Source organism: Zingiber officinale, chromosome 3B (assembly GCF_018446385.1).
Source record: "Zingiber officinale cultivar Zhangliang chromosome 3B, Zo_v1.1, whole genome shotgun sequence".
Lineage (NCBI taxonomy): Eukaryota > Viridiplantae > Streptophyta > Magnoliopsida > Zingiberales > Zingiberaceae > Zingiber > Zingiber officinale.
The window spans coordinates 87,951,162-87,977,903 of NC_055991.1; the positions used below are offsets into that span (position 1 = coordinate 87,951,162).

At 43.0% G+C, this 26,742-nt stretch overlaps 1 protein-coding gene across 1 annotated transcript; it reads left to right on the forward strand.

Annotated features, from left to right (window-relative positions):
• Positions 1 to 11,087: 11,087 nt before the first annotated feature.
• Positions 11,088 to 12,083, forward strand: LOC121968424 (ethylene-responsive transcription factor ERF039-like). The gene has a single exon (XM_042518805.1). The coding sequence runs from the start codon at positions 11,114 to 11,116 to the stop codon at positions 11,783 to 11,785; it is 672 nt and encodes a 223-aa protein (XP_042374739.1). The 5' UTR covers positions 11,088 to 11,113; the 3' UTR covers positions 11,786 to 12,083.
• The last annotated feature ends 14,659 nt before the right edge of the window (positions 12,084 to 26,742 follow it).

The following is a 26,742-nucleotide window of genomic DNA, read 5'->3' on the forward strand; positions in this document are numbered from 1 at the left end:
TCCCGCGTCCGATCGACATCAGTGCCTCAGTCGGCTAGCAGAGCAACTTTAGCCCTGTCCGCTCTGAGTAGCCGATGCCACATAACGACAGTCATCCATCTGCCTATGGACAAGTGGCGTGCCTCTGATGATGCCAAATCCCGAGCCTCGAGTCCCCGAGCACCAAATAATTATCTAGGGGTTACTTGCGTAGATATGAGCCGACATCCGAGCCCTCGCGGCTATCATACCTCCAGGGGCGCTCGCCGATAGTTATATCCAAATGTCCATTGTGGTAAGTATTTTAATTGTATGTTCCTATTCATTTCTGCTCGACCCTTATAATTTCCTGGTTGCAGTATTGGGTAGAGAGTCTGACAATGTGCCAAACACTTACATTTTTGGAGCAAGAAATTAAGCAGTCGCGTGCACTGAGCGGCCAATCGTCAGCTTCTCAGGCGTAGCTAGAGTAAATGAGCACTGAGATGTCTCAACTAAGAGCCAAGCTAGCTACGAGCTCCGAGCAGCTGGAGGGAGAGAAGGGAAAGAGTGCCGAGCAGGCAACACAACTGGCTCGGCTTAATAAACAGGTCACCTCCTCCGAATCGAAGATCCACTAGGCCAACACCAGGAAGCTCAGAGCTATAGAAGACTTGAAAATAAAAAATAAGGGGTTTCGGGTGTTGGCTCAGAACTTGAAGGATACGGAGGCCTTGCTGAGCGCTGAACGAGAAGGCAGGTCGGTCGATCGGTCTGCGACGAAGGCCCAGCTTGACGCCAAAGATGAGGAGCTGGTCCAGATGAAGGCATACTTGGAAGCCTCCTTTGTAGTGCTGTAATTTTACCAAGATGCAGAATCCACCCGGTTCGAGGCACAGAAAAAGGCTTACCTCTGCTCGGACGCCTTCAATCACAAGGTCACCAATCGGGCACTCCGTCTCTTCAACCTTACGATCGACGGGATGCTCAATCAACTGAAGGACGACGGTTACATTCCGACTACCCTGACGAACATGGTCATCAACCGGGACAAGATGACTGAGTCGCTGCCCAACGATGTTCTAGATTATTTTGAATAAGCATGCTCCTGCGTGCCTTCTTTTTTGTACTATGTTTTTTGGGCTTATAAAAAATATGTAAGTGCTAACGAATAGTTCGCCCGTTCAGCAAACCTTTTTACTTAATGTCACTCCTTTGTTCTGTATCGTTCAACTCTTCCTTTTCATTTTTTCCGATTTGCGAACTGCTTACCATAATGTGCTTACCAATGTGTCTTCATGACCTTCCGATCGGCAACGGACTATCCATTTTCATAACCGATCAATCAATTCATGATTGCTGAGCGACCACCTTATAGTTAAAACCATTGCTTTTGAGCAGTGTTTCTAGGTCGACCTTTGATGTTGATTGAAGTCTTGGACTTAAGGTTGTCGCTCGACCATTGCTGAAAATCGAGGGTTTAAGGTCGTCGATTGACCGCTGAATGACGTAGACATGAGTTTAAGGTCACCACTCGACTGCTGAATGGTGTAGACATGGGTTTAAGGTCGCCACTTGACCGCTAAATAGCGTAGACATAGGTTTAATGTCGTCGCTTGATGGTTGATGAAGACCGGGGTTTAACGACACCGCTCGACGATTGGTGAAGACTGAGGTTTAACGTCGTCGCTCGACGATTGGTGAAGACCGGGGTTTAACGTCGTCGCTCGACAGCTGGTGAAGACAGGGGTGTTGGTACCCCAAGGTTGTTTTGATGTGATCAAACAAGTTAGGTTAGGTCGTGTTGTGTTTAATCCTGTGTCTAAGTGTGCAGGAACTTTGGAGCACAGGATGTTGAGCAAAAGACACAACTAGCGAGAAGGACGACATGGGAGAGAGCTGACGGGCTCGGTGCGTCTGAGGGATGAGGTGCTGCGGAAAAGTACACGGGCGGACGAGAAGGAGGCGCGCGACATTTTCGAGGGACAAGAAGCCAAGAGCGGAAGCTTGCTCGAGAAGACCGAAAGTTGGGTTCGGGTAAGTCTGGATGGTCGAGATTACCCAAGCAAGAGGAACCGGAGCGGAAGACTCGGACTGAGGCGAGCGAAACCGGAGCAGAAGGCCTGGACTAGAAAGAGTCAACTTGGTTGACTTTCCTGGTTCAGACGCTCGAAACTCTTCCGAGCGCTCAAAATTAGATTTTATCCGGATCGCATTTGACCGCAATCTATTACGAAGGGGATAAAATTTTATCCCCCTCCAGGTGCTTGGAACCCTTCCTGGCGTCCTGAGAGAGCTATATAAGCAGTCCTGCTCCTAGAAGCTAATAGAAACGCAAAATAGTTTGAAACAACACTTGTGCATTTCCTAGTTCTTATTTAGCTTTGTTTTGTGAGCTTTGAATGCTATAAGAGGCTTCTCCGCCTAGAGGAGATTTTTTAGTACACTTTTTCGTCTTGGATTAATAACCTCCTCGGTTGTAACCAAGTAGTTCGATGTGCCTCTTTCTTTTCAGTTTCTTTATTCTTTTATGCAAGTATTTATTTTATTTAAGTTATAAGCTAAGAAAGGTTCTTATTGTTTTGATTCATGCAGGGGCTATTCAACCCCCCTCTAGCCGACCGACAAGGGTCCTAACAAGTGGTATCAGAGCCAGGATGCCTCAAAAGGTCTAACCGTCAACTGAAGCAACGAGATGGCCGAAGCTAATATCTACCCACCAACGTTTGAGGGGGAGTTCATGTTTTGGAAGCGATGAATGGAGGTATTTCTTAAAATAGATTTTAATATTTTATTAATAATGAAATATGGTTATAAAGCACCAAAGAACACAAATGGAGAAGAAATTGAAAAACACCTCTGGACTAAAAAGCAGCGCGACGACTTTACGTTAAATGGTAAGGTTGAATATCATCTAATAAGCATACTACCGGTGGAGGATCTCAACAAAATCAACAACTATCAAAGTGCAAAAGAACTTTGGAAAAAGTTCTTGAAACTCTATGAAGAACCAATTGAAGTTGAATCCAACTCCTCGATGGACACTGGGTCGTCGTCAGAAGAATCCGAGACTGAGGAAATTGTCGGGACAACCCTAATAACCAAATTCCTTCCTAAGGACACAGAAAGCTCATCGTAGATGAACATCTATGAAGGGGGAGAGTCTTTGAAAGAAAGCAACAGTTCAAGGGAGCTACGGATAACGAGATCGACAAGGTAAGTTAGGTACAATCTCTTCCTCCTAATAAGTAATTTAAATTTGTTAAATTATTATCTAAACACTGTTGCAAACTAGAAAAAGAAAATAAAGAATTAAAATTAATTCTAGCCAAATCCTGTCTATTAGAAGATTTTGAAAAATTAAAATTGAAAAATGATAAATTGAAAATACAAGTAGAAGACTTGAAAAATTGGGCATGCTTAAATGTAAAAAATCAAAATATTAGGAAATATAATAATTTGAATTGGTATTTTAATTAGCATAAGGGATAAATTAGAAAAATTTCTCAGAAATATATTCCTAAGAGATTTCTAATTAATCTAGTTGGAAGGAACCTATATTGAGTTTCCAAATCTTATATAAATTAAACTTTAATTAGACTTAGGGCTTTTAGCGAGAAAATTAAATGTTTGATTTCTTTAATAGGCTTTGTCTAGAAAGTGATTGTTGCTCCAATAATTAAAAAGGCTTAGTGCCTCGCCACATTCTGGAAACCAATTAATTAAAGAAATAAAATGTTTAATTTACTAACTGATAAAACATTTAATTATAATTAAATAATACTTTAAATAGTTACTCAAACATTTTTTTTTTTGTGTTTTTAGCTTAGAAATTTTTTTAAAGCCTTAAGTTTTTTTTGAAAGTATCAGCTTTACTTTACCAAAATTATTTCTACAAAATTATTTCTTGCAAATTTGTTTAACTTACGAAATTATTGATGTTACAATTTTTTTTGGTGATATCAAAAATATTTTTACTTAGAATTTTTTTTTCTAAAATTATTGTAATTTTTTAAGTGTTATCAAAATTATTTTCAAAATTTTTAAAAACTTGATAAGTTTTTTCAAAATATTGAAAATCAGATTTTCTTTTAACTAAAAACTTTCCTATTTTTTGAAAAATTTACCCTTAGATTTCTTTTGGTACCCCATTTTTTTGTGATCAAAGGGGGAGAAGGGAAGATTAAGTGTAGGGGGAGGTAGTTTAAATTTTTGCATTTTAAATTGTAAATTTATTTCTTTTACTTTATGTTAGTTTATCCTAACTTAGCTTGAGTTGCTCACATTAAAAAAGGGAAGATTATTGATACCCCAAGATTGTTTTGATGTGATCAAACAAGTTAGGTTATGTCCTGTTATGTTTAATCCTGTGTCTAAGTGTGCAGAAACTTAGAAGCACAGGATGTCGAGCAAAAGATGCATCTAGCGAGAAGGACGACATGGGAGAGAACCGATGAGCTTGGTGTGTTTGAGAGACGAGGTGCTGCAGAAAAGTACACGGGTGGACGAGAAGGAGGTGCTCGGTGTTTCCGAGGGATGAGAAGCCAAGAGCGGAAGCTTGCTTGAGAAGGCCAAAGTTGGGTTCGGGTGAGCCCTATTCTGGATGGCCGAGATCACCTAAGAAAGAGGAATCAGAGCAGAAGACCCAGACCGAGACAAGCGAAACCGGAGAGGAAGGCCTAGACTGAAAAAAGTCAACTTGGTTGACTTTCTTGGTCCAGGCGCTCGGAACCCTTCCGGCCGCCCAGAATCGAATTTTATCCAGATCACGTATGACCGCGATCCGTCGCGAAGGGGATAAAATTTTATCCCCTCCAGGCTCCTGGAACCCGAGCAGGGCTATATAAACAGCCCTACTCCCAGAAGCTAACAACAACACAGAATAGTTTGAAACAATACTTTTGCACTTCCTAGTTCTTGTTTGGCTTTGTTTTGTGAGCTTTGAATGTTGTAAGAGGCTTCTCCACCCAGAGGAGATTTTTTAATGCACTTTTTTACCTTGGATTAATAACCTCTCCGGTTGTAACCAAGTAATTCGCTGTGTCTCTTTCTTTTTAGTTTCTTTATTCTTTTATGCAAGTGTTTATTTTATTTAAGTTATAAGCTAAGAAAAGTTCTTTTTGTTTTGATTTGTGCAGGGACTATTCACCCCTCTCTAGTCGGCCGCTAAAGGTCCTAACACGGGGTTTAATGTTGCTCTTGGATGGTTGGTTAAGACCGGGGTTTAACGTCGCCGCTCGATGATTGGTGAAGACCGGGGTTTAACATCGCCGCTTGACGGTTGGTGAAGATCGGGGTTTAACGTCGCCGCTCGACGGTAGGTGAAGACCGGGATTTAATGTCGTTGCTCGATAATTGGTGAAGACCGGGGTTTAACGTCACCACTCGATGATTGCAATGCATAGACAGGAGTTTTGAGCCATCACTCGACTTTTAACTTGGTCGATCGGCTCAACAGTTTAGAAGACTTGTGCTTTTTATTCATGTTTATCCTGTATTCAGAAGACACACAATTATACAGATACATCATATATTCACTCGCGCACCTCTCATCCGACCCTATATGGTTAGAGATGGTTCGCGCTCCACAGCCGCTTGAGTCGTCTTCCGTCTTTGTCCTCCAATTAGTAGGTCCCCGAACAGAGTTTCTGCACGATTTTGTAAGGTCCTTCCCATGGTGCCTTGAGCTTCGTGACGTTGCCGACTGACTTGATTCTCTTCCACACCAGATCACCGACTTGGAAAGACCTCGGGATCACCCTTCGATTGTAGTTCTACCTCATATGTTGTCGGTATGCCATTAGCCGAGCGGCAGCTTTATCCCGCGTTTCCTCTACCAAGTTGAGCTCCAATAACCTCTGCTCAGTGTTTCCCTCGTCGTAGAGTCGCACCCGGTTGGATTCTACTCCAACCTCTACGGGGACCATCGCTTCTCCTCCATACACCAGCTGGAATGGTGTTGCATCGGTCGCCTCCTTTGTAGTAGTGCAAAGTGCCCACAAGACACTTAGGAGCTCGTCGACCCAGCTGCCCCGGATGTGGTCGAGCTGAGCTCGTAAGTCTCTAAGGATCTCTCGGTTTGTGACTTCCACCTGACCATTGCTTTGGGGGTAGGCCACCGAGGTTAAGGCCTGCTGGATGTCATAGCCTTCACACCACTTCCTGAGCCTTCGACCCATGAACTGCCTCCCATTATCCGAGACGAGTCGGCGGGGATGCCGAGCCGACACAAGATGTTCTGCTAGATGAATTTGATGACCATATGTTCACTTATTTTTGCCAGTGGCTTGGTCTCCACCTACTTTAAGAAGTAATCCACCGCAATGAGCAAGAACCTCTGCTGACCAGTTGCCATGGGAAACGGTCCCACGATGTCCATGCCCCATTGGTCGAACGGACAAGACACTATGAATCCCTTCATCTCCTTGGTTGGTCGGTGTGGGATGTTGTGATACCTTTGACAAGATAGGCATGTGACTACTATTCGAGCGGCATCCTCTTGGAGAGTTAGAAAAAAATATCCAGCCAGGAGAATCTTCGAGCCAGCGAACGGTCGCTCGGATGACTTTCACATAAGCCTTGGTGCACTTCCTATAGAATGTATTCTGCATCCTCTGGTGCCACGTACTTAAGCAGTGGTCTAGAGAAGACTCTCTTATACAGCTGGTCGACCAAGGTGAACCGTCTGGCCCTCCTTTCCAATAGGCGCGTTATTTCCTGATCGAAAGGTGCGACGCCCAATCGAAGGAACTCTATCAGTTCTGTTCTCCAATCGCTCGGGAAAGTTATCCCTTCCATTCTATCTATATGTGCCACTAATGAGATTTGCTTGATCGGTTGCTCTATCACGATGGGTGTTAGGGAACTGGCTAACTTTGTCAACTCATCCACAACCTGATTTTCTGACCGAGGGATCTTCTATACCATGACTTCTTGAAAATTTGCCTTTAGCTTCTCGAAGACTTTTGCATATAACTTGAGTCGAGAGTTGTTTATCTTGAACATCCCTGACAACTACTGAGCGGCCAACTGAGAATCAGAGTGAATGAGGACTTTTGTGGCTCTAACATGCCGTGCTGCCTGTAAGCCGACTACTAACGCTTCATACTCAGCTTCGTTATTAGTGGCTCGAAAATCCAGTCGAACGGTGAGTTCTATCCGATCTTCTCGTGGGGAAATTAGGAGAATATTGATCCCGCTGCCTTGTCGATGGACGAACTGTCAATATATATTCTCCAAGTTACTTCTGGCTCGGCGTTCTAGACTTTTGTGACGAAATCAGCCAAGGTATGAGATTTAATTGTTGTTCGGGGTTAATATTGGATATCAAACTCACATAGTTCGGTTGTCCATTTGATCAGCCGCTCGGACTCCTCTGGGTTGAGGATGACTCTTCCCAGGGCACTTGAAGTACGGGCGAAGTCTCTGAGCGGCTAACATTAGTGCATAAGCCAACATTTTCAAGACAAGTGTAGCAGGACTCTGCATCTTTCAATATATGGCTTAGGAAATACACAAACTATTGTTCAGGGCCATTCTACTTTACTAATGCCAAACCGACCGCATACTCGGTGGTCGACAAATATATCCAGAGTGGCACTCCAACACTCGGCTTAGCTAATACAAGTAATGAGTTAAGGTACTTCTTGAGCTCTTCTAATGCATGGTCGCATTCCGCGTCCCATTGAAACTTTGTAGCTCGGCGCAGAACCTTGAAGAACGGATGACTTCGATCGGATGACTTAGAGATGAACCTGGACAGTGCGGTGATCTGTTTGGTCAGCCGTTTGGCCTCCTTCAAGCTGTGGGGCGGGGGCATGTCTTGTAGTGCCTTCACCTTGCTCGGATTCACTTCGATACCCTGTTCGGTGATGATATATCCGAGGAAGCATCCACCTAGTAACCATCAGCCCCTAAAGGGACCTCAATTGGGAGGAGCCCAATCTCACCAAGAGCCAAGGATGCATGTTGTACAGCATGTGGCGGCTGGTCGTCCGAAGGCCGTCAAAGGCAAGGAATGGACGCCACTCTTCTGCTCCTTCCAACAGTTGGCAACACACCACACGCGTGATTGCTACAATCTGATGCCGATAGTTAGCAGACTAGCCCCACGTGGATACTGTAGTCGATACCATCTCCTGATCGGTGACACCAAAGTCGATCTACAGGACGAAGGAAGGAGGAAAGGAGAACGACTAAGCCACACCATCATCAACCCATGCAAAGGAATAACCTAGGTCCCACTCAAGCCTCTGTCGAGCGGATCAGACCATCGGTATGGGAGGAAGAGAACTAGAGTAACGCTGCTCGAGGAGAGAAAGGAATAATCGCTGGCGTGCCGATCGACGGAGATTCTAATCTAGCAAGGAAGTCGCATGCTCGGCGACTCGAGATCCACACTGTTGGCTGCAGCAAGGAGAAAGCTAAAGGACCCAAGATCAATTTCGGCCGTAGAGATTTAGAGAGAGTGGAAATTCCTCATGACGATGCACTGATCATCCGAGCGGTAATTACCAATTATACAATCCATCGAACTTTTGTTAATACGGGAAGCTCGGTGAACATCATATACAAGAAGACATTCGATCAATTACAAATCGATCGAAACGAACTATTGTCGATGATGACCCCGCTCTATGGTTTCACGGACAACGAAGTGTTGCCAATCGGCTAGACCAAGCTGGCCATCTCACTCGGCAAGGAGCCCCTAAAGAGGACAAGGACCATGAACTTCATTGTGGTAGACGCCCTGTCGGCCTACAACGTTATATTAGACCGACTGGCCTTCAATGAGTTTCGAGCGGCAGTGTCTACCTACTGTCAGAAGATTAAGTTTCTGATAGACAACAAGGTGGAAGAAGTCAAAGGTGACCAATTGGCCGCTCGATGATGCTATATCAAGATAGTCAGATTAGAAGCAAGGACCGCTTGGAAAAATTAGCGCTTGGAGCTGAATGTCATCATTGAGAAGCCCCCTACATTGGTTTATGAAGAAAAGGAGAAGGTCCAGATCCACCCAAGCCGGTCGAAAGCGACCACCTTCATTACTGCTGATCTAGAGAACGAGAAAAAGGCAAAGTTGTCTGCTTGCCTTAGGTGGAATCATGAAGTGTTCGCCTGGTCAACCCACGAGCTCCCCGGAATCTCGCCGAGCGTCGCCCAACATGAGCTTCATATCTGACCAGACGTTCGACCCATAAAGCGGTGGAAAAGGGACTTCAGCGCGGAATAGAACCTGATCATCCAGGAAGAAATAGAGAAATTATTGGAGGCCGGCCACATCCAGGAAGTCCTGTTCTCGAGCTGGCTCGCTAATGTCATGTTGGTCTCTAAGATGGACAACAAATGGCGGGTGTGCATCGACTTCAGTGACTTGAATAAGGCGTGCTCGAAGGATTTTTATTCGCTTCCCCGGATAGACCAGATGGTGAACTCTACTATGGGCTACGAGCTGATCTGCATGCTCGAAGTGTATCAAGGCTATCACCAAGTGTCGCTCGCTAAAGAAGATCAAGAAAAGGTTAGCTTTATCATGGTCGACAGAACGTTTTACTACAATGTCATGTCCTTTGGACTGAAGAAAGTCGGCGCCACCTACTAGAGGCTCATGAACAATGTGTTTCAGAAGTTGATCGACCATAACTTGGAGATATACGTCGACGACATATTAATATAGTCAGTCCGAGCTGCTGATCTGTGTGTAGATATCGAAGAAACATGCCGAACTTTGAAAACATACTTGATGAATCTGAACCCGAGCAAGTGTCTGTTCGGCACCCGGGGATGTGATAGCTCTTCTGACTGGATGAAGACCTCGTTCCTTTGCACAACAACCGAGCCAAGGAAGGGGTTCTTGGCGTTGGCCCTCCGACACTTAAGTTAGAAATAATAGTAGGAAAAGAAATCGAGAATAATAAAGACAGAGATCAATCTTAGTGACCCTCTATCTTCCCCTATTTAATGATATTAATTACTGGCAGAAGACATCTTTATCTTGGCTTCTCACATTCATGGAACTAATATTAATCATCGGCAGAAGACTATTTTGTCTTGGCTACTTTGCATTCAATGATAGATGGAATGTTCTCTTTTATTTTCTCTTCCCTTTATTAAGTATCTCAGTGTTTACCTCTTTTATCATTTTATCGATTCGTTATTAATACGTACAATGCCATATCCGAAGCCGGACGGGTAGCTCGCTCGACTCGTTCTCTGGTTCATCCGGTCGGATAGTGGTTCATCCGATAGACTGATGTAGTCACGTTCGCCCGAGTTATGTGGGCGAGCCTTGCTTAAGCCTTGACTTTGACCTACACCGTGACAATTGACTCGTACCAGATGGACTCTTTCTTATCGCCGCATCATATATATTGTTAAATTGTACATGAATTTAACTACAAATTGATCACCCTATCTTCCGTTGGATATATCAATTATCAAATGGATGAGCAATATTCATGATATACATGACATGCAAAGAAAATTAGAGCAAGAGATGATGGAAAACCCTAAAGTAGTAATCGCCTCACGAAAGAAAGCCTCATATGAAAATATACGCACATTTTTCATATACATAGTATCACACCATACGCATATATTTTCTTGTATGCATACATATAACAATGATAGTAACCTTCATATATAATTGAACACTAGACAAATTTCTTGCCCACCTTGCTCTATTAGATTCTTCCTAACGACATGTCAACTTATCCACGTGCCAATTGCCAATTGGACGTGTCCATAATAATAAATCTATTTCAAAAAAATAAAAGGAAAGAAATGGAATGCATAACGAATTTCAACCCCACGAAACTTCTGGACGTATCTGTAAGCCTTGTCCTGTTCTCTGTCCTCGCCTCGCGCCAGCGTGACGTCGTCCCTCGCTAATCATTGAATAGGACGAAATCGTGGGCCTCGCATGCAGCGAGCTGAGGCCTCTCTGTGGGCCAACCCGGCCTGGACCACGCTCTCCAATTATGTCTAATATTTTATTCTTTTATTAGTAATTTTGTTTTGGAATTTTGGGGTGAAATGAAAAATGACCTATCGGTTTACGCGTGCGTTTTCCATTTACGGGAATCGGAACGCTGTGGCCGTCCTCACGTTGCTATTTATGCAACCACTTCGGTACGATCTTCCACCCACCGCGGGCATGGCGATGGAGGATTGCGAACCCAACTCCTCCGCCTCTTCCTCCTCCTCCTCTTCTTCTTCTTCGTCGTCGTCATCCTTATCTTCCTCTGGTTTCAGTGCTATCAATGCCGAGGAGGAGGCTCACAAGGGTGCTGGTGGGTCTGATGGCGGCAGTGGGGGAGGAGAAGGAGGGAAGAAGAGGAGAAGCGACGGGAAGCACCCGCTGTACCGAGGCGTGCGGATGCGGAGCTGGGGGAAGTGGGTGTCGGAGATCCGCGAGCCGCGGAAGAAGTCGCGGATCTGGCTGGGGACCTTCCCGAAGCCGGAGATGGCGGCGCGGGCGCACGACGTGGCCGCGCTGGCCGTGAAGGGCCCCTCCGCCCACCTCAACTTCCCGCATTTGGTCGCCGAATTCCCGCGCCCCGCCTCCGCGTCGCCCAAGGACGTCCAGGCCGCCGCCGCCCTCGCCGCCGCCCTCAGTACCCCAGACCACCCAGCCCCCTCCACCAGCGACGACGCCGACGAAGCGCTGTTCGATCTCCCCGACCTGTTCCTGGACGCCGGCGGCGGCGGCGGCGGCGGGAATGAATCGCTGTGCTACGCCGCTTCTTCCCCGTCCTCCGCCTGGCTCCCGGCGGAGCACGCCGTCGAGTTCCAAATGGAGGAACCATTCCTGTGGGAGCACTACTAGCCAGCCCGACTCCCGCCATGAACAGAGGAATCACAAAATCAACTCCCACCGCCTCTACCAGTGAAAACCCTGCAGTTTTAGCCTTTCTTCTCCGGCGAGTGAACGCTCTCTCTTCTTCCACTCGCTCCACAATTCAAACACACATAATTCTCATTGTACAAAGTTCATTTTTTGAGTTGGAAATCTCGCTAGCTTGTCTCCCTGTACATGACTGAAACAGAGTGTCTTTAGATTTCTTTCCTGAAATGGAAGCCACTGAATTCCTTTTCTGTATTTGGTAAAGAAAAATCTTTGATCATCCGACAAGCAATCAGGAAGCAATATTTTTATAGTAACTTGTTAGAGAAAACTGTTTAATGTACTGAAATTTACCTTCTTAAGCAAGAGCAGAGCTTTGCTACATACTAAAGTTATTATCACATACGGTATCCAAGTCAATAAAAATAATTTCTTATAAAAATACTAAATATATAATACATCCAATGATCAGTTACTTTTTCAGAATTTCATACCTATGAGAATTTCGTACACTCGGCTATCCTAAGCAAACTAAATCTTCTAAAAGGGTCTACAACGACCATACGTTTGAAGATTCTACAGTGAGTGAGAAGATGTTCTATACTAATAGTAATATTATTATTGAAATGATGATTGTTACTTTAAAATGTGATATGTAGACAGAGGTGAATGAGTTAGAATACGGAGGCTCGCGAGTCTCATCCTCGAATGAATCGCGTTGTGTGTGTGTGTGTGTGTGGCGCGAAGGCAATTCGGGCTCGTGTTGGAAGTTATCGTGTAGTAACCTTGTCATGACTTGCATTTAAGTCGTGTTGGATAAATCAAGTGTGATCGGCTAACTAGCGTGCCACGTTTGACACAAACCCTTTGGCAAGGTCAATTTCTCATTATTATTATCATTTTTGGCTGGACAGATGCAACCAGAAAGCAGTAGCCGCCATTACTGCACCTTCTTTCTCACCTTCAGGAATCAATGCATTGGACAGAAACACGGTCGCGATTGATGCCAAATCTCAAGCTACATTATTGGTGAATGAATGAACGATGTCGACCGGTGCTCCTGAAAACTTATGCGGAGCCAGCTTGGCAATATATAAACAGCTGATCAATCTAACTGTACTTAACTGTGCGTAGGGTTATAAATGAATCGTCAAATTTTATGATGTTTAAATTTGTTTAATAAAATAATCATACTTAAAATAAATCAAATCGTTGAAATAGTTACTCAAACTTGACTTTGTTTCTTTTTTTGAACTTCACTGTTTTCATCTGATAACAAGCAAGGCATAAAGATCGAACCACTGATTGTTCTTTCAGTGCAAACGAAGCGAAGCGAGAGTGATTTACAGTGCAGCACTCAAACACTTTAAAGTGCAAAAGCAATTCATGATGAGCCTCTTTCACCTCTACTATGAGATGCCTGCATTCTTTCGAAACATTGTGTCTCGTTTACGTTGTTTCGATACGATACACTAAAAAAGCCTTCGTTTCCTTTTTCTTTTTCTTTCTTGTGAAGGAAAAAGAATAGCAACTACTTCAACTGTATTACAAAACAGGTCTAGCTAGTCTTCATAAACACAAAGTCATGTTTCATTTTCAGGGAAAGTGATGTGGCACCTAATGAAAGGGAGGATATTAATTATATTGGAGGTGTGGAGCCAACTTTATGTGCTACACTAGGGTTCAGGGGATCGAGGACTCGATCGATGTCGGAAATTAGGGTGTGATTTCCCTAAATCAAGATGGACATGTTGATGCTTTCGAGTTTTTGGTAGATTGGAAATGTAGACATGTCGGTCCTTCGGTGTTTAATTTAGTCAGTTGAACATGGACTAGTGCCAAACTTCCTAGGTGGTTAATGGATTCGAGCGAATAACACACTGACCTAATTAACGAGATGTTTTAACTTTGGTTCTTAGTAGCTATGCGATATGTACTGCGAGGTTTATCGTGTTGATGTTGATATGATATACATTTGATTCCGGAATAAAGAATTTTATGTAGCTCTATGAACTTAGGCAAACAATGCATCTCTAGCAATCAACATCTAAGTGGTGAGATGACTTCCTAACTAAGCGATTTAGCTGAAACACAACAAATATACACGACGATAAAATCATGCAATTGGAAATTTCCACTATAAAGACATTTCGATGGGTCAGATGACATCCTTGGAATTTTCCATCTAACAGTGTCCATGAAAATGTCTTTGTGCACCAGTGATGTTGGGACGTCAGGCATCTCGCTTCCTAGGTTTATGGCTGGAATATGGAGGCGGAAATGTCTTTGTGCATATTAATGGTACCTGCCATTTCTTCCATCTCAGTAACTCCATGAGAGGTTGAAACATCAAAACAAGAGGTGAGTGCAGAGCAAAGAGAAAAGGACCTGTGCTATGTTTCTGTTGCTCAGTGCCTGTCGATTTTCAACTCAATTCTCACGTTTTTTTTTTTTTTTTTTTTAATTTCCCATCCTTTTTTTTTCTGATCTTCATGACAGAAACTCCATTGACGTCGCACCGAAAGAGCTTGGCGATCGACAGCAACTCCCTACCAACATCAGCTGTTCATAGAAACTAGCTGATCGAGCAACTGCAACGATTAAGACTGCAGCAGTTGGGAAAGAAGACGATCGCCTAAAACCTAATTAAAGCTTAAAGTTAAGTGAATTGATCTTAATTAAACTGGATTAAAACTCATCGCATAAAATTTAATTAGCAATTAATCTTATTTTGTTAAACTATATCCTTCGAAAAACTAACTAAATATTCACCGTTTAGAATGAAGGTTGATATTTATTATATATCCTCGCGAGTTTCAAGTCAATTTGAGCATGGGAATGCAATTGATATATAACGATAACAATGTTCAAGAAAATTTAGAGGTAACAATGTCGATTAAGAGCGTGATGGGTCCTCCTGGGCATGGTCGATCGGGCCTCTACTCTCAGCTTCCATTCTCTGAGCCGTGGCTGTGTCCATCGTCTGGCTGGTCGAAGCTTGAGGTCTTGCAAGGCATGGCCGGTGTGACTCTTCCGACGATGAAGTCAGCACTGAGCTGAAAACAGGGCTTGCAAGGGTACAAGAAAGAAAGAAAGAAAGAAAGAAGACACAAGCTAAAGAGAGAAAATGTGAAAGAACATGAAATCCTACACCGTATGAATTTTAAGAACCAAATAAGAATTCGAATAGGAAAAATATAAATGCATGAATAAAATCAGGTTTCTACAAAACATGACATAACAAGTAATGCATAAACTGTAATGACAAGGAACATGAATGTGTTGGTGCAATCGGCCTCCAAGGTTTTAATGCCCGACAAATATGTTTAAGTATGTTTAAAGGAGCTTGATCATGGGAAGTCCTAGTCATGACTAGGCAAGGCTGAGAAGTCAACTGAGTCTTGGAAAGTCCTAGTTATAGGCTAGGCACGGGAAATCTCGGTATATCGTGGAAGCTGTTGGGTTTTTCGGGCCGCGAAAACCGCTTTTCGCGTCGCGGAAACCCCGAATCGCCCAAGCCAGGGATCTCGTGCAAGGTAAAACTTTCGAAAAATACGAGTACGAGTTTAAAACACGATCGACTCTTAGATCTACGAGGGAAAAACATTTACCCTTGATGCGTGCCCTTCGTAATCCCGCAACGTCCAAAAGGTAGCCGGATCTCGAGACCGTCAAACGAACGGTCTTCTAACGGTATCCACACGAACAAGGAGTGGTTTTCTACCACTCAAAGATGGAGAGGAGAACCCACAAGTGTGCTAGCACTTTCTAGGGCTCTCGGATTGGATCTAAAAGGTGAGAAAGGAGAGAAGGGAAAAGGAACTCACACACTCCTCTAGGTACTCTCCTTTTGTGACCTTCACACCACCTAGTTGCTTGGAATCAACTCTCACTTCTTCTCCACCATGAAGCCACGACCATCAGCAAGCTAGAGAGAGGGAGAAGCACCCAAGGAAGAAGAAACATTGAACACCATTCAATTGCCACCAAATGAAACCCTCTCCTCACTTAGTGTGGCCGGCCACCACATGTGTAACCCCCACATTAATGTGGCCGGCCACATTAAGAGGATTAATGGTGTGTAACCTCCATGAGGTGGCAGACCATTATATAAGGGGATGATGTGGCATGCCATGTAGGATGAGTCATCCTCATGATGTGTCAATTCATCAAGTCAAAACTTGATGTGTCAACCTCTATTTGGTCAAGTCAAACTTGACCAATGCTCTTCCTTGTTGAGTTAAATCCAAGCTTTGATTCAAGTCAATTTTAATTTAATGAATCTCAATTCATTAATATAAATTGACTCATGAATCAAATTTAAATTAGACTCATTCAACAATTGAATCTAATTGAGTCTAACTCAATAAGTCTAATTTGAATCCAATCTTTGATTCATCATATGAATCTAATCCTATTGGTTCATCATATGAACCTAATCTCCATGCACATGTTCTTTGTGTGTGACCCAATAGGTTCTTGTAACTTTGGCAATGTTATAAACTCCTTTAAAAACATAAGCAATGAGCGGCATCTAGCAATACATCATTGCTACCCAAGTTACAAGAAATGTTGAGATCCAACATCACCTTGTGACTACTAATTGTGACTCCTCACAATATGTGACAAGTGTCCTTCTATCCTAGACATCTAGATTGATCAATGTGAGGCATAGACCGTGTCATCCTCTGACAAATCTAAATCTTGAACTCCGAGTAGACTCACTCAATCAAATGAGCTCAATATTTCATATTGACTCATTTGGGTATGGCCATACACTTCGTGGTCTCACTCTATCAAGAATATCGATGTCTCTCCCGTCATATAGGAGGGATAGATCTCATCTACATCACTCACATCCCTCTGCATAATTTGTTATATATCCAGTAATCGCCTTTATAGTCCACCCAGTTACGGGTGACGTTTGACGAAACTAAAGTACATAACTCCTTATGTAGGGATCCATGGTGACTTCAGGTCTAAGGACTAATAGTCATACTAATAGCCACATGAGAAAGTATATGACACTCATATAACGATCCATGATACTTTCTCATGGCGGGTCATTCAGTATACATTCTCTAATGCATACCCATGTGTCAGCTTGATATCTCTATATCCATGACTTGTGAGATCAAGTCATCGAGCTGACCTACATGCTAGTCTTATTGTATTAACATTGTCCCTGAATGTTAATACTCGACTAGGAATGATTTAGAGTAGTGTTCCCTATATCATCTCACTATCGATTCAACTAATCGATTGATATAGGTATGAACCTTCTACTCAAGGACGCTATTATACTTAGTCTATTTGACACTAATATAAATAAGTATAATAACCAAACAAATACCTTTATTAATATACAAGAATATGATATACATGAGTCCATACAATCATCAAATGATTGGCTCTAGGGTCTAACTAACAATCTCCCACTAGCACTAGTGCCAATCAGTATAGGCTCTAAGGCCTAATGACATAGTGTGACCATCATGCTTCATCTGTGCCAAAGCCTTGGTCAAGGGATCTGCGATGTTAGCCTCTGTAGGTACTCTGCAAATCTTCACATCTCCTCTATCGATAATCTCTCGAATGAGATGGAAGCGTCGTAGTATGTGTTTGGTCCGCTGGTGTGAGCGAGGTTCCTTCGCCTGTGCTATAGCTCCATTGTTGTCACAATAGAGCTCAACTGGGTCAGCGATGCTAGGAACCACCCCAAGTTCAGTGATGAACTTGCGGATCCAAACTGCCTCCTTTCCGCCTCCGATGCAAAGAATGTACTCGGCTCATTGTAGAATCAGCCATCGTATCCCGCAACTCTTCCAAATTGACAGCACCACCATTAATGCAAAATACGAACCCCGACTGCGATCTATAGTCATCCTGGTCGGTCTGGAAGCTAGCATCACTGTAACCCTTTACAGCTAGCTCATCATTGCCTTCATATATCAAGAAATATTCTTTAGTCCTTCTTAAGTACTTAAGAATATTCTTGACCGCTATCCAGTGACTTTCACCTGGATCAGACTGGTATCTGCTCGTCATGCTCAAAGCATACGAGACATCAGGTCGAGTACATAGCATGGCGTACATGATCGATCCTATGGCTGAGGCATAAGGGATCTGATCCATGCGGTCTCTTTCCTCTCTAGAAAAGGGACTTTGAGTCTTCGAAAGACTCACGCCATGTGACATCGGCAGAAATCCCTTCTTGGAGTTCTGCATGGCAAACCGAAGGAGTACCTTATCAATGTATGTACTCTGACTTAGGCCAAGCAATCTCTTAGATCTATCTCTATAGACCTGAATCCCAAGAATGCGGGATGCCTCACCTAAGTCCTTCATTGAGAAGCAACTCCCTAGCCAGGTCTTGACAGACTGAAGAATAGGGATGTCCTTCCCAATGAGTAGTATGTCATCCACATACAATATGAGGAAGACAACTATGTCCCCTACAACCTTCTTGTAGACACAAGGCTCATCTTCGTTCTTGATGAAACCAAACTGTTTGATCGCATCATCGAATCGAAGATTCCAGCTCCGAGAAGCTTGCTTTAGTCCATAAATGGACCTATGCATACTCTACTAGTATGCTGTGGATCTACAAAACCCTCAGGTTGTGTCATGTACACATCCTCGAGTAGGTTTCCATTCAGAAACGCGGTTTTGACATCCATCTGCCATATCTCATAGTCATGGTAGGCTGCAATAGCAAGCATGATCCGAATGGACTTAAACATCGCTACTGGAGAAAAGGTTTCATCATAGTCAATACCATGAATCTGTTTGAAACCTTTAGCTACCAAGCGACCCTTATAGATAAGTCCATCCATGTCAGTCTTTCTCTTAAAGACCCACTTACACCCAATGGGTTTTACCCCTTCAGGTGGATCAACCAAAGTCCATACTTGGTTGGTGTACATGGATTCCATCTCGGATCTCATGGCTTCTAGCCATTTCTCAGAATCTGGTCTCATCACAGCTTCCTGATAGGTCGTAGGCTCATCCTCTATGAGCATAACGACATCATGGTCAGACAAGAGAAATGGGTATCTCTCAGGCTGACAACGTACCCTATCAGACCTGCGAAGAGGTATGTCTACTTGAACTGGTTGTTGTTCCTCAACTTCTTGTGGAACAACATCATCCACAACACTTTGTGGTTCCAGTTCAATTTCCATCGAGGCATCAGTGCTATTGTTCACATCTTGAACTTCTTCAAGATCGAACGTGCTCCCACTAGTCTTTCTAGAAACAAAGTCCCTTTCTAGAAAGACCCAGTTTTGCCACACTGACTGTGAATGTAGAAGTAATATCCTTAGTTTCCTTGGGATATCCATGAAATAGCACTTGTCGGATTTGGGTCCTAATTTGTCCGAGACTTGACGTCGACGTAAGCCTCACAACCCCAAATCCTCATAAAGACACTGGGCATCTCCCAGTCCATATCCTATATGGTGTCTTTATCACGGCCTTGGATGGAACTCGGTTGAGAATGAAAGCTGCCGTGTCTAGAGCATATCCCCATAGATATGTCGGAAGATCTGTGTGACTCATCATAGACCGTACCATATCTAATAAGGTACGATTCCTCCTTTCGGATACACCATTCCACTGTGGTGTTCCAGGAGGAGTGAGTTGGGATAGAATCCCACACTCAGCTAAATAGTCACGAAACTCATGGCTTAAGTATTCACCACCTCGATCTGATCAAAGTATCTTAATACTCTTGCCAAGCTGGTTCTGTACTTCATTCTTGAATTCTTTGAACTTTTCAAAGGATTCAGACTTATGTGTCATCAAGTACACATAACCATATCTACTGAAGTCATTAGTAAATGTGATGAAGTATCTATAACCGCCTCTAGCAGCAACATTGAAAGGGCCACATACATCACTATGTATGAGTCCTAACAAATCAGTTGCTCTCTCGCTGTGCCCACTAAAGGGAGTCTTGGTCATCTTGCCTCGTACGCATGACTCGCATATCTCATACGATTCAAAATCAAATGAGTCCAGCAAACCATCCTTATGGAGCTGGGATAAGCGCTTGTCATTTATATGACCTAAGCGACAGTGCCAGAGGTATGTTTGGTTCATGTCATTTGACTTGAACCTCTTGGTATTTACGTTATAGATAGGGCTCTCTAGATCTAGAATATAGAGTCCGTTTATCAGAGGTGCACTACAATAGAACATATCGTTTAAATAGACGGAACAACATTTGTTCTTTATTATAAACGAAAATCCTTTCTTGTCCAAACAAGAAACGGAAATTATATTCTTAGTCAAGGCAGGCACATAACAACAATCATCTAATTCTAGTACAATTCCAGAGGGAAGAGATAGATGATAAGTTCCTACAGCAATAGCAGCAACTCGTGCTCCATTGCCTACTCGTAGGTCTATCTCACCTTTCTATTCCTCAGCGCTTGTACATTAGTACAAATGTGCGAAGCACATCCAGATCTAATACCCACGATGAAGAAATAGAGAGGTTGACTTCTATAACATTTATACCTGAAGTAGAAATCTTATTTTTCTTCTTCTTAAGATCTTCCAGGTATTCTTTGGAGTTCCTCTTCCAGTGCCTTGCTTGTCCTTGATATAGGTGACAAAGATGTTCAACCATATCGTAAGCGCTCATCAACTCATGTTGCTTCTGAAGCTCAGAGTTCATGGTTGCGAGCATAAGACAAGACACATCTAATTCGTCATCTTGATGCTTCTTGTAAGCATCTCGGTCTGCTCGCATGGCAGTGGCAGGAGGAGCCTCTGGAATGGGCTGCTCCAGAACATACAGTTTACGTTCTTGGGTGAGAACTATTCTCAGGTTCCTGTACCAGTCCAGGAAATTTGCTCCGTTGAGCTTGTCCTTCTTAAGGACAGATCGCAGAGAGAAAATGTTCGTATTTGACGTCATGGTTATCTACAACAGAAAATTTGCAAAAATAAATATCATATTCTTTTAAAATCATTTAATTAGACTTTCAATTAAATGATGCTCCCACTGAATTCTATAATTCTTTTGGGACAAGATCCACATCATACTAACCCTTGAGTTAGCTTTGGCTAATACGCCCAAGGCTTAGTATGATCGGTAGGTAACGATTACCAATTACATCTCTATGCAACTCTTGTTTATAAAATCAATATCCGCATTTATATTAAAACTCGAGTTAGCTTTGGCTAATACGCCCGAGAGTTAATATAGATGTGATTTTGATCTATCTTTTCCAACCGTTGGAATAATGCCTATAGTTGACTCGATCCAACCGAGTAACTAGGAATACTCAATCTAATTGAGCTTGTATTCACCCATGCGTTGATAGGCGGGACCAAGATTGTCCCTCCGTACCCTACCAAGATAATATGTATTGCTCTGCTTTGGCAGATTCAACAATACATGTGATCAAGGTAGTGATAGGTATCACGACATGGTTAGGCATTTAGAGTTGGTTCGATCGAGATCTAATCTAATCGAAAAGGATGCATCTTGTGCACACTTAGATCTAATCTAATCGCAAGGGTGCATCATGTGCACGACTTAGATCTAATCTAATCGTAAGGCACTAATTAATTAATTACTTATTAAACATGCATCACATACACAAGCAATTAATTAATTTATTTGTGATTTAGTCATGGCCCTACTACGATCTTCTCAAGCCAATGAGAAGATCGATTGGTCAACCTAGGGTCAACAGCTTCTCCAAGCTCCTCCCTTTGACCACCTTGTGTTGCTCGTGCCCGCCTCGGAACTCCGTCTCGTGTGGACCCTCCACTGCTCCAATTTGTACATTACAATTTGAAACTCGAGTTACATTCGAGTCTAAATCTAATTTACAACAAGAATATAAGAGAAAGGCACGACGCGCAGGTCGTGGAAAAATAAAAACATACAACACGCGCAAACACATAACGGCACGCAGGCCGTATTATGAATTACAACACAATCCAATCATATTGGGTTTTTGGGCCATGACTATCACAAAATTAATATATAATTCAAAATTATATATTTTCATAATTTTCTATAATTTTTAAAATAATTTTTACAATTTTACAAGTAAAATTTCCCGGCGGTCCCGTTTAGCGGTTTCGGGCGCAATCGCGGAACGGATCCCCTTGCGGGGCCCAGGGGCAGCGCCCCTACCCTCGATCTAACCATCGCGAGGGTTCGTTTGTGATCCAACAGCGCCTAAACCCGCTGTCCCAAAACGATTTGGGCCGAGACATTGCCGTTTCGGAAAAATCTTCCCGGCGGGTTCGTTTTAAGCGATTTCGGGTGCGATCGCGGAGCAAATCCCCTTGCGGGGTTAGGGGCAGTACCCCTACCCACGATCTAACCATCGTGAGTTGCTCCTTTACGATCTAATGGCACCCAAGCCCGCTGTCCCAAACGGATTTGGGGCGAAACGAAGCCGGTTTTGAAAGATCTTTCCGGTAGCCGAAGCCTACAAGTGCCGAGACACTTGTGCTTCGCTTCTACGGAAAAATTACCCATAAAATCATAAAAAACTAATTTTTATAGAAAATCACAGAAGGGTTTTATTTTTCATAAAAATAAAAACAAACTCGTACAAGCCTTGCACGTGGCTCTGATACCACTGTTGGGTTTTTCGGGCCTCGAAAACCGCTTTTCGTGTCGCGGAAACCCTGAATCGCCCAAGCCACGGATCTCGTGCAAGGTAAAACTTTCAAAAAATACGAGTACGAGTTTAAAACACGATCGACTCTTAGATCTACGAGGGAAAAACATTTACCCTTGATGCGTGCCCTTCGTAATCCCGCAACGTCCAAAAGGTAGCCAGATCTCGAGACCGTCAAGCGAACGGTCCTCTAGCGGTATCCACACGAACAAGGAGTGGTCTTCTACCACTCAAAGATGGAGAGGAGAACCCACAAGTGTGCTAGCACTTTCTAGGGCTCTCGGATTGGATCTAAAAGGTGAGAAAGGAGAGAAGGGAAAAGGAACTCACACACTCCTCTAGGTACTCTCCTTTTGTGACCTTCACACCACCTAGTTGCTTGGAATCAACTCTCACTTCTTCTCCACCATGAAGCCACGACCATCAGCAAGCTAGAGAGAGGGAGAAGCACCCAAGGAAGAAGAAGCATTGAACACCATTCAATTGCCACCAAATGAAACCCTCTCCTCACTTAGTGTGGCCGGCCACCACATGTGTAACCCCCACATTAATGTGGCCGGCCACATTAAGAGGATTAATGGTGTGTAACCTCCATGAGGTGGCACACCATTATATAAGGGGATGATGTGGCATGCCATGTAGGATGAGTCATCCTCATGATGTGTCAATTCATCAAGTCAAAACTTGATGTGTCAACCTCTATTTGGTCAAGTCAAACTTGACCAATGCTCTTCCTTGTTGAGTTAAATCTAAGCTTTGATTCAAGTCAATTTTAATTTAATGAATCTCAATTCATTAATATAAATTGACTCATGAATCAAATTTAAATTAGACTCATTCAACAATTGAATCTAATTGAGTCTAACTCAATAAGTCTAATTTGAATCCAATCTTTGATTCATCATATGAATCTAATCCTATTGGTTCATCATATGAACCTAATCTCCATGCACATGTTCTTTGTGTGTGACCCAATAGGTTCTTGTAACGTTGGCAATGTTATAAACTCCTTTAAAAACATAAGCAATGAGCGACATCTAGCAATACATCATTGCTACCCAAGTTACAAGAAATGTTGAGATCCAACATCACCTTGTGACTACTAATTGTGACTCCTCACAATATGTGACAAGTGTCCTTCTATCCTAGACATCTAGATTGATCAATGTGAGGCATAGACCGTGTCATCCTCGACAAATCTAAATCTTGAACTCCGAGTAGACTCACTCAATCAAATGAGCTCAATATTTCATATTGACTCATTTGGGTATGGCCATACACTTCGTGGTCTCACTCTATCAAGAATATCGATGTCTCTCCCGTCATATAGGAGGGATAGATCCCATCTACATCACTCACATCCCTCTGCATAATTTGTTATATACCCAGTAATCGCCTTTATAGTCCTACGGGTGACGTTTGATGAAACTAAAGTACATAACTCCTTATGTAGGGATCCATGGTGACTTCAGGTCTAAGGACTAATAGTCATACTAATAGCCACATGAGAAAGTATATGACACTCATATAACGATCCATGATACTTTCTCATGGCGGGTCATTCAGTATACATTCTCTAATGCATACCCATGTGTCAGCTTGATATCTCTATATCCATGACTTGTGAGATCAAGTCATCGAGCTGACCTACATGCTAGTCTTATTGTATTAACATTGTCCCTGAATATTAATACTCGACTAGGAATGATTTAGAGTAGTGTTCCCTATATCATCTCACTATCGATTCAACTAATCGATTGATATAGGTATGAACCTTCTACTCAAGGACGCTATTATACTTAGTCTATTTGGCACTAATATAAATAAGTATAATAACCAAACAAATGCCTTTATTAATATACAAGAATATGATATACATGAGTCCATACAATCATCAAATGATTGGCTCTAGGGCTCTAACTAACAGAAGCCAGGTAAATAAGTCTGAAGGACTTGATCCCTGGATAGCCGAATACTGAGGCAAGGGGGAAATCTCGGTATATCGTGGAAGTCAGGTGGATAGGTCTGGAAGACCTTATCCTTAGGTAGTCGAATATTGAGGCAAGAGAAATCTCGGTATATTGTGGAAGCCAGGAGGATAGGTTTGGAAGACCTGATCCCTGGGTAGCCGAATATTGAGTCTTGGTGAGTGAAGGTAAGTGGTGAAAAACATTGGGGGAGATAACCTTAGGTAACGAGAAGTCTTGGAGGAGTGAACTCCAAGCAAGGTTGATCGCGGTCGACCGGACCAGCAGATCTTGATAAATCTAGGATTAGGTTTACCATTATATTCTGTATTACTATTATTGTTGTTGGCTAATATATTATTGCAGGAAAAGTCTTAGTGGATCAGGCGATCAGACACTGAGCAGGCAAAGTCCAAACATGTCTGGAGGACCATGTTTGGCAGGTAGGTTAAGGTAAACAACTGGAGGAGCGATAGTGAGGTCGGGTTCCCGAAGGGAACAACCTTAGATCGCTGATCCAATTGAAGAAACCGGGGAGGTTTCCAAGTTGAGATCAAGATAGTTCTACTGTCCTTTATATTACTCACGTATTATAATATTATTACTGTGCTAACATCTATTTTGTAGGATTCTTTTATGTTTAACACTGTGTTGTAGGTCCGGCTGGATCAGTCGACAGAACCGAGGATCGGTCGACTGAACAAGAAGAAATCAAGGCAGTGTTCAGATCAGACCAGAATATATCAGAGCCCGATTAAAGTTTGATCGGTCGACCGAATAGTAAGATCGATCGATCGAACCATGATGACTCAGCAATGCCAGCATCGATCAGAAGCATAAGGAAAAAGGGCTGATCGGTCGACCTAACCCATGGATCGGTCAACCGAACAAATCAACATTAATGGAGCATTAAATGTGGATCTCGGCTGATTTTGACGAACAGGGAAGGAGCCTGTTCGGTCGATCGAAAAATGAGATCGATCGACCGAACCCTTAATGAGCAATTAATGTTAGAGATTGAGCCAGCGTTAGACTCCAGCCAGGAAGGAAGGGAGCTGGTTCGGTCGACCGAACAGAGGGATCGGTTGACCGAACGTCCATTCCATTACACCTATAAAAATAGGCTCGAGGTTTAAGGCTGAAACAACACTTTCTGATCGACTGAAGTTCTCTTCTGCAAGCTACTGTGCTACAAGTCTTCATCAGCTCTGCAAGTCACTCCGTCCGATAGTGCCGACCAAAGCTTCAACTCTATTACTTGTCGATATATTTTATTAGCTTGCATTGTAATTAACTTAAGAAAGATAGTAGGTTGTTACTATCTTGCTCATTTTGTACGTTCTGCTTCTTTCCGAGGATTTCGGAAAGAAGGGTTATAGTGGATTGTCCATCGGTGCAATCAAGGATCGCGGGCCTTCGAGTAGGAGTCGACCTACACTCCGAATGATGTAAACAAGCTTGTCTTTCTTTTTTACTTTCCGCTATGCACGACTCTACTTTCAAAGAAAAAGAGAAGTTTTAAAAAGGCACGATATTCACCCCCCCCCTCTATCGCACCCATTCGATCTAACAAAATGTAGTGCCATAGTCCTTGTCATATAGAGACGTCGTAGTATCAAACATCTCTGATGAAGAAAAAGAAGCAAAAGCAAACAAAGAGAGCTCTTTTGAGGGAATTAGGGATGACGACGCTGCACAAACTCTCGTCAATGGGAAATGAGAGTTCTATCAAGATACCTAATGTTGGACCGTGAAGAATCGATAGAGGGGGGGGTGAATATCGATAACAAAAAAAACGTCGAAGAGGGTTAAGCGCAGCGGAAAATATAAGCAAAAAGAGACAAGGCTATCACAGATTTATTTTTACTTGGTTCGGAGCTTGTGTCGACTCCTACTCCAAGGCTCATACTCGTTGAGTACTTTCGTTGGGCAATTCACTAGCAATTCAAATATAGATTACAAATTTAGTACAAGATTGCTAATAAAGAAAATTACTGACAATAAAAAGAATTAGAACAAAAAAGGAAAGCTTGTCGGAGATCATAACGTCGCAGGAGCACAAGGAAGTAGATTGTCAATTCTGAGTTGTTCTTGAAGCTCCACCCCTGACCCTTCTTTTATATGATGCTCGGGGTGCCTAGAACTTTCAGGGCGCCTCGACCATGATGTAGCAAGCCCAACCATCGAGCTCCACGTGTCGACGTCGCGTCAAGGGATAAAACTTGCCTCCGGGCGCCCAGACCTACATTTCTCCAGAAACTCCTTCTCCTACAAGACAAGGTTAGTCCGAGGCAAGTATATAATGTATATCCTGCAA

Coding starts and splice junctions, on each gene's coding strand:
- LOC121968424 (XM_042518805.1), top strand. CDS start 11,114: ATGGCGATGGAGGATTGCGAACCCAACTCCTCCGCCTCTTCCTCCTCC.